The sequence below is a fragment of the Jatropha curcas genome, chromosome 1, assembly GCF_041381405.1.
Source record: "Jatropha curcas cultivar XTBG-Jc1 chromosome 1, XTBG_Jcur_1.0, whole genome shotgun sequence".
Lineage (NCBI taxonomy): Eukaryota > Viridiplantae > Streptophyta > Magnoliopsida > Malpighiales > Euphorbiaceae > Jatropha > Jatropha curcas.
In genome coordinates, this window is record NC_143151.1 from 9,200,259 (window position 1) to 9,213,048 (window position 12,790).

General features: G+C 38.4%; 1 protein-coding gene across 1 annotated transcript; it reads left to right on the top strand.

Moving 5' to 3' along the window:
- Window positions 1-11,619: 11,619 nt before the first annotated feature.
- On the top strand, window positions 11,620-12,572 carry LOC149498959 (uncharacterized). The gene is made up of 2 exons (XM_089721448.1): window positions 11,620-12,048; window positions 12,519-12,572. The coding sequence occupies exons 1-2, from the start codon at window positions 11,620-11,622 to the stop codon at window positions 12,570-12,572; spliced, it is 483 nt and encodes a 160-aa protein (XP_089577574.1).
- Window positions 12,573-12,790: the final 218 nt, after the last annotated feature.

Here is a 12,790-nt window from a genome sequence, read left to right on the forward strand (position 1 = left end):
TCAGGGGTCTACCACTAGGATGGCTTCAACGAATGAATGAGTACGACACTTTAGTCGAATCGATTTCTGAAATGCTCCACTTCGGGAGGTTGTCCTTTAGACGGCGAAAGGCAAAATGAGATGCGGCACACAAGACGGCATCAAGGTGTGCCATTAGGACGACTTCAATGGATGAATGAGTACGACACTTTAATCGACTTGATTTCTGAAATACTCCACTTTGGAAGATTATTCTTCGGACGGTGAAAGACGGAATGAGATGCGCCATAAGGGATGGCTTCAAGGTGTGCCATTAGGATGACTCCAACAGACGAATGAGTACGACATTTCAGTCGATTCAATTTCTGAAATGCTCCACTTCGGGAGGTGCTTTCTTTGAAGGGATTAAATTGAGAAGCTCCACTTCTGGAGGTGTGCCACTTCGGACCGTTTAAATTGGGATGCTCCACTTCGGGAGGTGCATTCTTCAAAGGGCTTAACTGAGAAGCTCCACTTTGGGAGGTGCGCCACTTTAGGAGGTGCGCCACTTCAGACGGCTTAAACTGGGATGCTCCACTTTGGGATGTTCCTATAAAATAATTCTAGCAACACAAGAGAGGAGGCACTTCGACCGGTTATGGTTAGAAATTTGTGATTAGGCCTGAAAAAGCGTGCACATGTGTAACGTGATTCCACATAAAAATGCATGAATTTATGTGAAAGTTCACGTGTATTTGAGTGTGAATTTGATTACTCGTAGATCTGTATGTGCTTGTGTGAGTGCATATGAGTTTTATTGAAAATTGTGCAACGACACGCAAAACAAGGCAACTTACCTATGGCTACCAGTACATTGCCCCTGCTTGGGTGGCTAGCCGTTGATGGGTTGCCAGTTAAGTATGAGAGCTGGATGCAGTAGGTGGGCCTTTAGGTCGAACTGGGCCCAAAGCTTAAGTTGCGCTCATGGGCACATTATACTTTATAAAAGGTGAAAGTGACACTCATTTGTCACTTTCAACCTAACTTTCAAACTTATTTTCTCTCAAACCCTTTGCTTCTTCTTGCGACTAAAATTATTGGTTGCCGAGAATGTCATAGATTGGCTTCTAAGCGACACGGCGATTGACCTTATGAATTGACCTGTAACCCACGGAATGAAGCTATGAGAATTCATTCCGGATGTGGGGACTACGATCAGTCTGCGGCGCAATTTGCCTAGCCAAATTTGCTGGGGCACGATTGAGGTATTCTGTAACCTTTTCTTTGTTTTTCCTGCTTTATTAATGCTAGAAACATGCAAATATTGAGTTAAAAACTAGAAATTAGGCTAGATTTTACCTGATTTGGACGATTTGGGCGTTTTGGGCTTGTGACGACCACTATGGTGTGTGCCACTGCGTATGGCGTGTGCCACAGTAGCTATTGTGTGCGGCATTGTAGGTGTTGTTTGGCTAGTCTGCCGGCCTGTGGCATGCTCTATAAGGCCTGGGGCGTGCATCACTTGTGTAGTGGCTTGCGCCACATCTTCCCTCACTTACCCGTATGAAAACATAAAAACACGTGCCTTTGCACTTTTATTAGCGTACTTACAATGAATTATTTTTGCAAAAGGGCACTAGGCAAGGGAAATCCAATGGCAACACCTTTGCGGTCGATGAATGGTTTGGCCAACTTCCCGAACAGGTCTAGAAGCGCAGCCGAAAATTAGGCTTTGGCCATTTTGTGGACACTCTTCATTGGATGCAGGGGCAGACTCTGCCGTCCAACATATTGGCGCTACTATTGGCATGGAGTGCACTATCTCTGACTAGAGGGTCAGGTATGAGAGCGTTTATACTCATTATCAGGAGATGCCCCGGAGTAGGTGGCTGAGATGGACGTGGATTTGGTGGCTCGAGCCTACATATTCTATCTGCTATCGACCATTTTATTCATGAACCATGGTAACGACGGACTTGGCCTTACTTCCACCACTTCAGGACCTAGATGCCACTAAGTAATTCAACTGGGGAGCTGCTGCCCTGTCTTATCTATATTATAGCATGGACCTCTGCGTTCGAGGAGAGCACTTAAAGGTCGGCTACAAGTGGCCCATCGAGGTATAAAATCCCATCTTCTGGTTATTGTCTGTTTTCTGTTTTTATTTTTTCTCTTCTTCTTATGCACTATTTTCTAGGTTATTTATGAGGCAAATCTGGGCTTGTCAGCACAAATTCCTCCTTATGCATAGCTTGTTTAGCTTCGAGGGCAGGGTAAATGCGAGAACTCTTCCTCGAGGTCGAGCATGGCGGTACAACAGGAGGTATTCTCACACTACCTCAGACATTGGATGTTTCCACAGCTGTTCAACGGCTTAAGCTGGGATCGGGTTAGTCGTTACATCCCTTTGTTTATTGAATTTCTTTACTTTTCTTTTCTTATGTTCTTGCCTTTTCTTTTCTTTTCTTTTGCTGATGATTTTTTTCTTCTTTTTTCTTTTTGTGTTTTTCAGATAGAGAGGTAACCATGGGGGAATTTAACTGACTTTCTTGATTTTGTTCAAGCAGCTGTCATTTATCAGCACATATGTCTCCTCCTTCCAGGTCTGTTCTACGACATGTATTACCTCGGAGGGAGAGTATAAGAGTGGGAGCTTAGCCTAAATTGGAGGAGAGGCGAGTCCCTCATGATGTTCTATACTACATGCTGTCAACAAGATCTATCTGGCTGGAGCAAGACATTTCAGTTGCTCGAAGAAGGTCAGCTGCTACAGATCACCTGGCAGCCTTTGTGGCTGGCGTTATGTTATATTTGTGCGAATTCAGCCCCTGATTCACGTCCCTCCTCCGACTGAGTTTGATCCTTTTGCTGAGGCAGAGGAACTAGATAGAGGCCAGGGCGCTGCCCCGGTACTAGTAGATTTCAACTCTTTTATTCCGTCTTTTGGCTTTACCCCAGTGTCTTTCATGTATAAACTATGCCTTATTCTTGTAGTAGTAGCAACAAAGCGGTAAGCGCATGAGGAGAGGTTCCAAGCCTAAAGCTCCGAATATGGTTGTTGTTATCTGCATGCCAGAGCATGGGCCAGGTGCCTTGTTCTCCTTTATTCTAGACAACATAGGTTAGCCTACCTAGGGCATGCTAGAGACACATCTTTTGAGTCCATACTGGATGTCATCGCTCGGTTGCACCCACGTGAGTAACTTCCATTTTTTTTATTCTAATGTTTGCTCTTTATTATTATGCTTACTTATTATTTGCCCTTACCCTAATGTTATTCGCATGTGTCCATTGACTACTATAATGAGGTGTGCCAGCTGTATGAGGCAGCTCACTTGAAGTTGGTAGAGGCGAGGCTCTCGGATGAGCATATATCTGTAAGTATAAACACTACAAAAAAGACATGCAATGCATATGCCATGTATGCGTGTAATACAATCACTAATATTTAAGAATGTGTGTAGAGAGTTGACATGATGCCTCCTGCTAGTCAGGGGCGAGGGATGCGGCTCGGCAAGCGTGCAGGTCATGGAGCTGGACAACTGCCAGTGATCATTATGGAGACTGAGGAGTCTGGCAGTGAGGACTTGGAGGAGACGGCCTCAAGCATGTCTTGAGCCGGTTGCCCTAACTGATTTCTGCTTATATTTCTTCTTTACATTTATTCTTGCATTCTTGTATTTGAACCCAGTTTGGGAAATTTTCTTATAAAGAATGATTATTTTCATATATGAGGCTAGAGGACAGTCTTTCTATAAGTTTTTAAATGATATCGGTGTATTCACGCCTTGTAATTGATTATTGCATCGCTTGTTGAATCCGAAAATTGAAAGACAAAAGAATAGGATTTTTCTAACTGATTGCTAGCTACAACTCCATCTTGAACTTGGAGGTTTCAACGGACACACATTCAAAGCTAATCCATCATCAATCATAACATTACTGGTGATCCTTCCTCCTACCTCAACCTTTATGAAAAGAGCTTTGTTGTGATTCCTTCTTTCGGGAGGAAGCTCATCCTCAGAAAAGGTGACTGTGAGGCGATTATGCTGAACCAATCCACAAAATCAACTGTTGATATGGATGATGAAACTGGAATCTCAATCATTGCTTTCAGCAAAGCTTCTCAGAGTTTCTTTGAAGAGACGAGCAAGTCCCACATGCTCACATTAGCATGGGTTCTTTTTAACTATTTTATCAAAGCATCGTTTCTATCTTTGGCACAACCAATGGGATTTCCTTCTTCTTTTTCTCTCTAGGCTTGATCATGTCCAATTGATATACTCGACCACTGCAAGTCATATGGTTTACAGCTTTGGCGTCCTCTTCTTCCTCGCTACTCCACACATTCAAGACCATTACACAGGTTTGCTCCAACAACAACTCTCTCTCTCTCTCTCTCTCTTTCCTCCTCCTCCTCCTCAAACTCGGCCATCACCTCATCGGGTGTCTTTCCAGACTCAACCATATACAAATTTTTAGGAGGCAACACATTACGAAAATTTGGAAGTGGATTAGTTTCTATGCACGGCCTTGACTTTTCTGGGTCAATTACTATGCCATCATCAATCAAATTTTGGATCTCATGCCTCAACCGAAGGTAATGGTTAGTGGCATGACCTTTGCTTTGGTGAAAATGACAATATGCACTATGATCAAAATTCTTGGAAAAAGGTACTGAAGGAGGTCTTGGTGCGAGTGGTTGCAACAGACCCACTGACTTTACTTTTTTGAACACCCTAGAGAGAGGAGTGCCAAAGTTAGAAAACCTACTTTGTGGCACATTAGTGGCTCTCAAATCTAGAGTAGCAGTTGTTCTGTTCTTGTTAGTGGTTGGGGTCTTCAAGGACGAACTTGACCTTTGGAACCCAGATTTGTTAAAATTACCGGCACGGTTCCCATACTTTCTATCTTCTCTAATCTTGTCTTCAATAGCGGTCCCCACCTCAAACACTTGCAAAAATTCTGTCAAGGGCATATAATACAATTTCTCACGAAAAGCAGGTAGAGTCCCCTTGATAAAAATCTTAATATGCTCCTTAGTTTCTGGACGGTTCCTCATCTGTGTGACCTTGGCCCTCCACCCAACCATATAATCTGTAAAGTTCTCGTCATTTTTCTACACAGTTGCTTCCAAATCCCTCAGATTGATGCTCATCTGAAGGTTGTAAGCATACTCTCTTAGGAAAACCTTAGTGAGCTCATTCCAATCTCTTCTCACCTTCTTTTCTAAGTTATAATACCAAGTTTGGGCAGACTCGGTTAAGGGCATCAGGAATGTCTTTAGAATTTCCCTTGACGGCAAACCCACCAATTCCATAACTGATTTGTATTGCATAAGGTGCACCTTAGGATCACAATTGCCATCATATTTTGCCACTTCTGGCATTTTGTAGGTTAGAGGAGTGGTATGTTTCAATTCCAACTCTTCATCATCATCATGATTGATGTCTACATATTGATCCATTCCCTTGGATTTCATGAAGACGGACAGCTTTTCTAACTTCTTATCTAACTTCTCAAATTTTTTTGACACAACTGGCTCGGGTTCACCCTTGGCCTCATCATCTTCTATCACCACTTGCACTTTACCCTTATCTATCCGTAAGAGCTTTTCTAGGCTAGCTGCCACTATCTTTTCGATCATCTTCTCAATATCTGACAGAGGAACACTGGTCTCACCTATACCATCAATAGAAGTAGAATATAAAACTAACCAATCTGCTTAAACTGGAAAGTACTCAACCTCAGTGCAGGAGCCCAAAGAACTAGTAGGTGCAGAATCAGGCAAATCAGAGGGCGTTGAATCTTCTTCAACCTTAACTAGGCGATAGTCTATTCTTAACCAACTGACTTCTTGTGGAGCTTTATCCCTTTGAGGCACTATTTTGACTGCATAAAATAAATATTAGCAAACACGACTTGATGCATGTAAGCACGGATCCATGGATATGAAATGACACACAAAAATGCAATCACACAATCACGACATCGTGGGATGCAACTAATGTTATATTTCATTGTGGCTTTATCACGACTGCTCAAATCCAAAATGGGAAAAAGGTTCTTGAGAACTCTTAGGAGCAAAACGTGCCCTATTTTGTAGCCAAATACTTTTAATGACCTCCATTTATACCAAATTAAATTATGAAGTAACTAATTATACAAATAAGTAAAAAATGAATTCTGGCTATATTTTATAAATTCACATGAAATTTGTTATAACATACACAGTTTATTTTTATAGAAAATTTATACTAATTTACAAAGTAGCATAAAATACATTCACAAAATGATTTTTATTATACTAACTCTATAATAATTTTTAATTTACAATAATTTATATAGTGCATAATAATTTATATAATACATTTTTAACAATACATTTATAAGAACCTATTATTTATTATTATCTCTCTGTGTCGACTTTCTATGCATGTGCAAGATTTCTTTTGCTTGGTTCCATTCAAGTCAAGATTTTAATTACTTACCAATTAATATCTCTAACTGCACCACCAAGCCGAACGACCTACACACGGAATTTTGATTTGAATAAACCTCATTTTGGGGCCAAAATAAAATTCCCTATGGAGCTCATTCAGCTTCTTGATTCATTTAAAGATATTAATCAGTAAGCAAGTAAAATATCGTCTAAAATGGGACCAAGCGAAAGAAATATTGCACATGCCTAGACAAGTCGAGACAGACAGATGATAATTATTAATAAATTCTCATAACTGGATTTTGTAAATCTATTATATAAATTACTGCAGCATAGAAACAATAAACTTTAGCGTTTTACTTTTTCCAATGAGCTAAAAGTGCAGGATTCTCCTACAAAATAAAAAAATAAACAGAAATAATTAGCATTAAAGTAGCAGTATAAAAAATATTAAATTTAATTGCATGATATAAAAGATAAGTTGAGCAAGATATTAAATAATCAGCATTATTTATGAAATAGATAGTTTAAGACATTTTATACATTTCATTAAATTTAGAATAATTTATATAAAGTGATTTTATATATTATATTTTACAAAGCATTTGTGCATTTATACCACATTAAATCATCAAGCAACTAATTATACAAATAGGTAAACACAAATTTTGGCATATTCATCTTCATAATTTACATCAAACTTGTAATAACTTATAATAATTATACAATGAATTTATAATAATTCACAAAGCACTTGTAAAATACATTCACAAAATAAGTTTCAGCATACTAAATTTACAATAATTTATATAATACATTTGCTTAATATATTTATATAATAATTTATATAATACATTTTTAATAATACATTTATAAGAATCTACTATTAATTATTATCTATCCGCATCCACTGTCCATGCATGCGCAAGATTTCTCTCCCTTTATTCCATTTGAGTCGATATTTAAATTGTTTGCATATTAATATCTTTAGTTGCATCACCAAGCTAGACGACCTCTACACGGAATGTTGATCTGAATAACTCTCATTTTAAAGCCAAAACAAAATTCCATGTGGACCTCATCTGGCTTCATGATGTAGTTAAAGATATTAATAGGAAAGCAAATTAAATCTCGACTGAAATAGAATAGAGTGAGAGAACTCTTTTACATGCATAGGCAAGTCGATACGAATAGATAATAATTAGTAATAAATTTTTATAATTGTATTTTACAAATTTATTATATAAGTTATTGCAGCACAAAAAGGGGGAAATTTAACACTTTATTTTTTCCTAAGAACTAAAAATCTAGGATCTTCCTATAAAATAAAATAAACAAACAGAAAGAATGAGCATTGAAGGAATAATAAAAAATTGCTAGCTGTGTACTCAAAGAAGCACAACTACAAAATCACAAAAAAAGCCACCGGTTGTGTAACCACAATAAAAACATAATTCTTTAGGGAAAATTCTATTACATCCCAGTATAATTGGAAATAAAATCAATCCATCCCTCTGTTTCATGAAATGCATTTAGTAGTCTCCATCTTTCACTTCCGTCGTATGTTTCAGTCATTCTCTCCCAAATTACCCATTTTTGCCAAACCAAAAAGACCTAAATAACCTTATATAGAAACGACAAAGACAAAGCTTAAGACAAAAAAAAAAAAAATAGAAACCCAACCTTTGTGCCTCCCCTCCCTCTATCTCGCTCTCAACTGCCATCAACGGAAGTAAAGGGAAACCATAGGGTAGCCCTGAGAAACAAAATAGCTTAACAAAATAACTTCACAGCTGTAATTAGGTTGAACCGGTGGGCAAAGCGTTGGTGGAAATCAGTATTGAAGTAAGGAATCCCTGGTTTGAAGTAGATAAAGCTATGTTTCCAATGTTAACTAAATTGCAAATAAAGTATGTGAATTTCTTGCTTTTTTCATGATTTTGGCATGTTTGGTTCGAAAAATGTTGATATTTTTCCCTTGAGTACTATGTAGTTGAAATGAAATACAGTTAGGGTTTTTACAATAGGATTGAAACTGAGAAATTTTTCAGGCTCCGTTTTTGTGTTTTTTTTTCTTGCTTTTTTCATGATTTTGACATGTTTGGTTCACAAAATGTTGATATTTTCCTCATCATTACTCTGTAGTTGAAATGAAATACAGTTATGGTATTTAAACTGGGATTTAAACTGAGAATTTTTCCATGCTCTGCTTTTTGGTTTTCTTTTTTATTTTCAGAATGGAGCTGCCACCATACTATTATCTTTACATTCATCTTGATGGTGATGTAAGTACTATTGCGAATGTGGACCCTGATAAGTATTGTTATTTTGATTTGGTGAATGATATATATGAAGTGTTTCATATTGATTCAACATTCATAGACATAAAATATAAAGATAACCTTGTATTAGAATCTGGTAGGGCTTTGATGCACATGTTCGAGATGTTTAGGGAAACTGGCCAAGTTGAACTTTATGTTACAAGAAGTAATGTGCAACCTATAGCAATTGAAGCTTCTCCTTCTCCTGATTCAAGTGAAGTTATGAGAGGCCTAATGAAAGGGGTAAAGGTGTGAGTAATGAAGAGAATGGCAATGAAGTGCAATCTAAATTTGTTGAGCCTAATGCAGTTGAGTTTACTACTAAGCCTACTAAGAAGTTGGGGGAAGTGTTTTTGGTTGTGATGGAGTTGGGAACTAATTTGGGTGGTAATGTAGGTGGGGATACTGAATTTTGAGCCTACTAAGGTTAGGGGTAGTGAAGTTGAAGGTCATGACCGTGGGGCTACTCAAATGGGGGGTAATGATGGTGGGGCTATTAAAATGGAGGGTGCTAAGGCTGGGGATACTGATTTTAGTGGTTTTGATGTTGGGGGTAATGAGTTAGGAGATAATGAGGCTGGGGGTACTGAGTTTGGTAGTTGTGATGTGGGGGGTAGTGAAATAGGGGGAAGTGAGGCTAAGGGCACTAAAGTAAGGGGTACTAATGTAAGTCAAAATGAAGTAGGGGGTACTAATGTTGCTGAAACTGAACTTAGGGGGTACTAATGTTGTTCAAACTGAAGTAAGGGGTACTGACGTAGGTACAAGTTCAAGATCAAAGGGGAAAACATAGGTTTCTGGTGCTCAAATATGGGATGGGGTCTTAGAGAATAAGAAATTAGCTGGCAGGGGCAAGGGCAGGGGAAGGGGCAGTGGCAGGGTCAGTGGCAGGGGCATCAGCAGGGGCTGTGGCATGTTAGGAGTAGGGGAAGGGGTAATGATACTACAACACAGAATCCCACTTCTACTACTGAAGTTGTACAAGGGCAAAGAGCAGCAACTAATAAAAGTAAAAAAGGGAAAGAAAAAGTTCAGAATGCAAGTCAAAGCAAGAGTTACAAACTTAGGAGCCAAAGAAGTACTCCAAATATGGGTTTAGGGATAGTTGATGAAATGAATGATAGTGACAGCAGTGATAGTGACTATGATGGTGTTAGCTTTACAGATGATGAAGAAGATGAATTTGAATTGGATGATGATTTTATCATTCCTGAACCACCTGTGAGAGCTAGTGCTTTATCTGATCATGTTGGTGAGGGGGTTAATGTTGGGGATTCTAGTATTGCTACTGAAGAGATTGATGACTTAAATAATGGTTTGAGCAGTATTGATTCTGAAGCTGATGAAAGGGAGAAGGATGACAGTGATGATGATCCATTTAGAGGCACGTATGATGATATTTTTACTGCACCAATTGATGGGGATATCAAATTTAGGGTTGTCAAGTGTTTTTTAGTGTAGGTGAAGTCAAGGAGGCCTTCAGAGATTATGCTATGAAGGGTGGGTATATAATTAAGTGGCATAAGAATGATGCTGAGAGAGTAACTGCGTCATGTAATTTAGGAGGCTGCAGTTGGAGATTTCATGTATTAAAGATGAATGAAAATATGACCTTTATGATGAAGACCATACAAGATGACATTTGTGTGTGAGACCAATTGGTATTAAGAATCCCAATGTCACAACTAGATGGGTGAAGAAGAAGCTGCAAGATCAACTTCGCTCAGATCCAAACATGAGCTATGAGTTAATGCAAAGTGAACTTTCAAAGAAATGGGGTATTCAAGTACATGGTTGGCAATTGTATAAAGCAAGAACCCAAGCAAAATCATATGTACATGGTTCTTATGCGAATAGCTATAACCATCTAAGAAGATACATTGCGACTTTACAAAGGTACAATCCAGGTACCTTTGTCAAATTTGAACCAAAACCAAGAAACACAGAAGTTGACCATATTGTATTCGGGAGGTTATTTGTATGTTTCAAGGCATTGAGAGATGGATTCATCAAGGATTGTAGGCCTTTTATAGGATTGGATGGGTGGCATCCAAAAGGGCCTTATGGAGGGTCTTCTTATCAGCAGTGACCTTAGATACAAACAAAGGGGTTTTCCCTATTACTTTTGCAATAGTGGAGTCTGAGTGCAAAGAGTCTTGGGGGTTCTTTTCAGATTGTCTTTAACTATGTATTGGTCCCTCAACAACGGACAAGCCATGGACATTTATGTCGAAAAGGCAAAAGGTTAGAATCTTTACTTTAACTATATGCACTTTAAATTTATGCATGTAATTTATTATGTTTATGTATGATGTTGAATATATATCTGTCACTAGCATCTAACTTTGGGCTGATGTTTTTTTTTTTTTAATTAGCATGCATAACAAGGCTTAATGGATGCAGTCAAGACTTGGTTTCCTGATGCATTGCATAGGTTCTACTGTAGGCACATTGAGATGAATTTTAAGAAGGAATTTCCTGGTTTAGCTCTTAGGAAATAATTTTGGCTAGTGAAAAATCCACATTTAGTGATGAATTCAAACTGCATATGAAAGAAATTTCTAAAATGCTAAATGGAAAACCACATGCATGACTAATGAATATACTTGTGAATCAATGGGGTAGGCATGCATGTCATCCTTATGCAAAAAGTGAGCATGTTTTAAACAATATGACTAAATCCTTCAACAGTTGGGTAGGAAAACTTAGAGCAATGCCTATTGTTTGTTTGTTGGATTTATTGAGAGTGAAATGTATGGTTCATTTGCATAAAAGATTTGCTAAAGCCACTTCATGGGAAGGCAAATTAACACCCAAATGCATGAAGGACATAAGGAAGTTAATGAAGGAGAGTAGAGTTTGTAGGATGCTTCCTAGTAGCACTGATGAGTTTGTAGGATGCTTCCTAGTAGCATTCTTGATTTGACCAAGAAGACTTGTAGTTGTTCATGGTGGGAGATTTCAGGCCTGCCATGCAAACATGCTATCTTGGCAATTGGGTACAAGAGGCTTAAAATTGAAGACTTGAGGCTTAAAATTGAAGACTTTTGCCTTGAGTTTTACTCAATTGAGAAATATACTGAGTGTTACAGGGGTGTCATTCATCTTATCCCTCAAACTGATTTCCAAGCATTTGATGAGAGTGAAATAATTAAGCCACCTGTGAAGAGAAGAGTGGGCTGGCCTAAAAATAGAAGAAATAGTCAAGAGGGTGAAGAACCAGCGAAGACCAAGAGCACCAAATCAACCACTGTTAGATGCAAACAATGCTCTCAATGGGGACATAACAAGAGAACATGTCAATCACAGCCATCACTGCAACCTCAAGTATTTCTTTTATTTTAATTGGTATTTTTGTTGTATTTTGATCATTGAGCAGCTTTGAGTTTGTGCTTGGTTTGCTGTTACTATATTTTAGTGAAACTACATTCTCTTTCTTTTTTTAGTATTAGTTTTGGTTGGCTTTTGCATTTTCAATTCTATTGGTTTTGGTTTGTTGCAGAAGGTGTTTTGCTTTGTTGTATTTGACTTATCATTTTATGTTGCATTTTCCTGTTTGTGGTTATGATTTGCTGTGAATGTGTTTTGCTTTGTTTTCTTTGTTGTATTTGGAGTGATTAAGAAGCTCTGAGTCGAGTGACGTGCATGTTTGGTGAAACTACATTTTCTATTGCAGTTTGTAACATGGTTTCCTGCAATATTTTGGCTTTGGTGAAATTAATGCATTTTTTGGTTGCCTGTGGCCGTGTTATGCTCTAAGCTAATCCATCAACTCTCTACAATTTTTCCTATATCAGGTTAAGAGAAGGAGGAACAATGGAGCGCAATCTCAAAGTCAGAGGCAGTCTTAATGGGCAGAGCAGGGTCGCTCTCAAAGATAGTCTCAAAGGGAAACTCAGTCTACAGTTCCCAACACCAAGCCTGCACAAGTAACAAGGACCTCTCAGATTTGGAAGTGATGGTATAGTGACTATATGGAATTTTGGGTTTTTAGGATATTTTTTGGTAAAAGGTACATGCAACTTCTTGCTTTTGTAATTTTTTGGGTTTTCTTCTACTTCAATGAGAA